This window comes from Pteropus vampyrus, unplaced genomic scaffold (assembly GCF_000151845.1).
Source record: "Pteropus vampyrus isolate Shadow unplaced genomic scaffold, Pvam_2.0 Scaffold100, whole genome shotgun sequence".
Classification (NCBI taxonomy): domain Eukaryota; kingdom Metazoa; phylum Chordata; class Mammalia; order Chiroptera; family Pteropodidae; genus Pteropus; species Pteropus vampyrus.
In genome coordinates, this window is record NW_011888881.1 from 1,706,213 (window position 1) to 1,707,978 (window position 1,766).

The 1,766-nt window shown below is 58.5% G+C and overlaps 1 protein-coding gene across 1 annotated transcript in view; it reads left to right on the forward strand.

Annotated features, from left to right (window-relative positions):
* Nucleotides 1–1,766, forward strand: part of ITPR1 (inositol 1,4,5-trisphosphate receptor type 1) — a 197,026-nt gene that overhangs the window by 51,329 nt on the left and 143,931 nt on the right. Inside the window, exon 25 of the mRNA XM_023533300.1 lies at nucleotides 1,194–1,331. Coding sequence (XP_023389068.1) covers nucleotides 1,194–1,331 — 138 coding nt within the window. The remainder of the gene's footprint in view (nucleotides 1–1,193; nucleotides 1,332–1,766) is intronic.

Below are 1,766 nucleotides of genomic sequence, written 5' to 3' on the forward strand. Positions count from 1 at the left end.
GTCCTCCCCCATGCGGGCGAGGCCGCATCCGTCAGAAGGAGCTGCATATGAGCCAGCAGATGAAGGCGTGAGCCCAGCACGACGGGGCGAACGCTGCACACCGCCCTCTCTTGCAAAGCGTGGTGCCAACTCTGAAAAATGGACGGGTGCCCAGGAGTGGTGCAGATCATACTCACGTCTACTCTGGTCCCTAGGACGGGAATAACAAGCCACAGAAGCACGAGAGCACCAGCAGCTACAACTACAGGGTGGTGAAGGAGGTGAGTGTCCCCACGGCCCTCCTCCTCCTCTAATCCTCAACACGGCTGGGGTTTGTGACAGCCAGGTCGAAGGTGCACACAGGGAGTGTGTGGCCCTCAGGATAAGTGCGTGGGTTTTAGCCTCAGGTACGGGTCTGAGTCCAGCTCTGCCGCTTAGTATTTGCATGGCCTTGGTTTCTTCCTCTCGTATAGGGACACCTGTACTTTGGGAGGTTTACAGGTTAATGGAGGGTTCAGCGCTATAATTCTCAAGGATTTATCGGTGCCTCGCGCCGTGCCCACCAGAGCTGTCCTTTAGAAATCTGCGTGGAGCAGGTCAGAGTTCGGAGGTTGGAGCTTCATGGCTGTCGCCCCAGAGCAGACTCTTCTCATGTTTTCATTCACAATGTCGAGCGTCGCCCCTTTAACAGAGCCCTCTTAAGCCATCCCACTTGCTATTGGAGCCATAATCCACCAGTTATTCCGGAAGGACATGTCCTCGGCTTTATGTAGATTCGTTTTGATGTCATCAGCAGGGGTGCTACATATTGGAAGAATGTCCCTCGTTTTAGGCTTTTTGATGTATCGTGATTCTCTTTGTCCCCCTCCCCACCACCGTCCCCCGCAGTCTTTTTCCAACTATAGTTCCTAGTTGTTTGAGGTTGATTGATTTATTTTTAAAAAATTTCCTCAGTTTTATCGAGGTTTAATTGACAAAACTGGAATATACTTAGAGTGTACACCGTGAGGATTTGATGGACATGGTCATGAAACGATGGCCATGATTGAGTTGGTGGACACGTCCGTCTCTCACACGGTTAGCTTTGGGGGGATGGGGGTGGGGGGAGAGCGTTTAAGACCTGCCGTCTTAGCTAATGACAAGCAAACACGGTATTACTGCCCGTGGGCCCCTTGCCGCGGTGCGGGCCTCAAACGCGGCGCTGTCCTCCCCAGATCCTGGTCCGGCTCAGCAAGCTGTGCGTGCAGGAGAGCGCGTCGGTGCGCAAGAGCCGCAAGCAGCAGCAGCGCCTGCTCCGGAACATGAGCGCGCACGCGGTGGTGCTGGAGCTGCTGCAGATCCCCTACGAGAAGGTGGGCGGGCCGGGGAGGCGGGCGGGACCTGGGTGGGCGTGGCCGCGGAGATGGGGGGGGAGGTGGGCGGGGCCGCAGAGTAGGGCGGGGCGAGAGGTGGGCGTGGCCGGTGTGGGCCAGGCCAGGGAGACGGGCGGGCGGGGCTGGTAGGGAGGTGGGCGGGCCACGTGGGCTGGGGCCGCAGAGGTGGGCGGGGCCGGGGAGGTACGCTGACGATGGGGACCCTAAAGCAGTTTTCGGTACCCGACTGAAGCAGACCGAGCATCGTAAAAGGAAATTAGGGTCACCCGTAGCCTCCCTCCGCTGTGAGGTTCTGTGCAGAAGGGCGGGGACGTTTGTTCTCCCCACGCCGCGCGGCATGGGGACGGCCGGGTCTGCGTGAAGTCAGGTGGACAGAGCTGTACCTGCACGAGCTGGTGCCGCAGACCTGCTTGC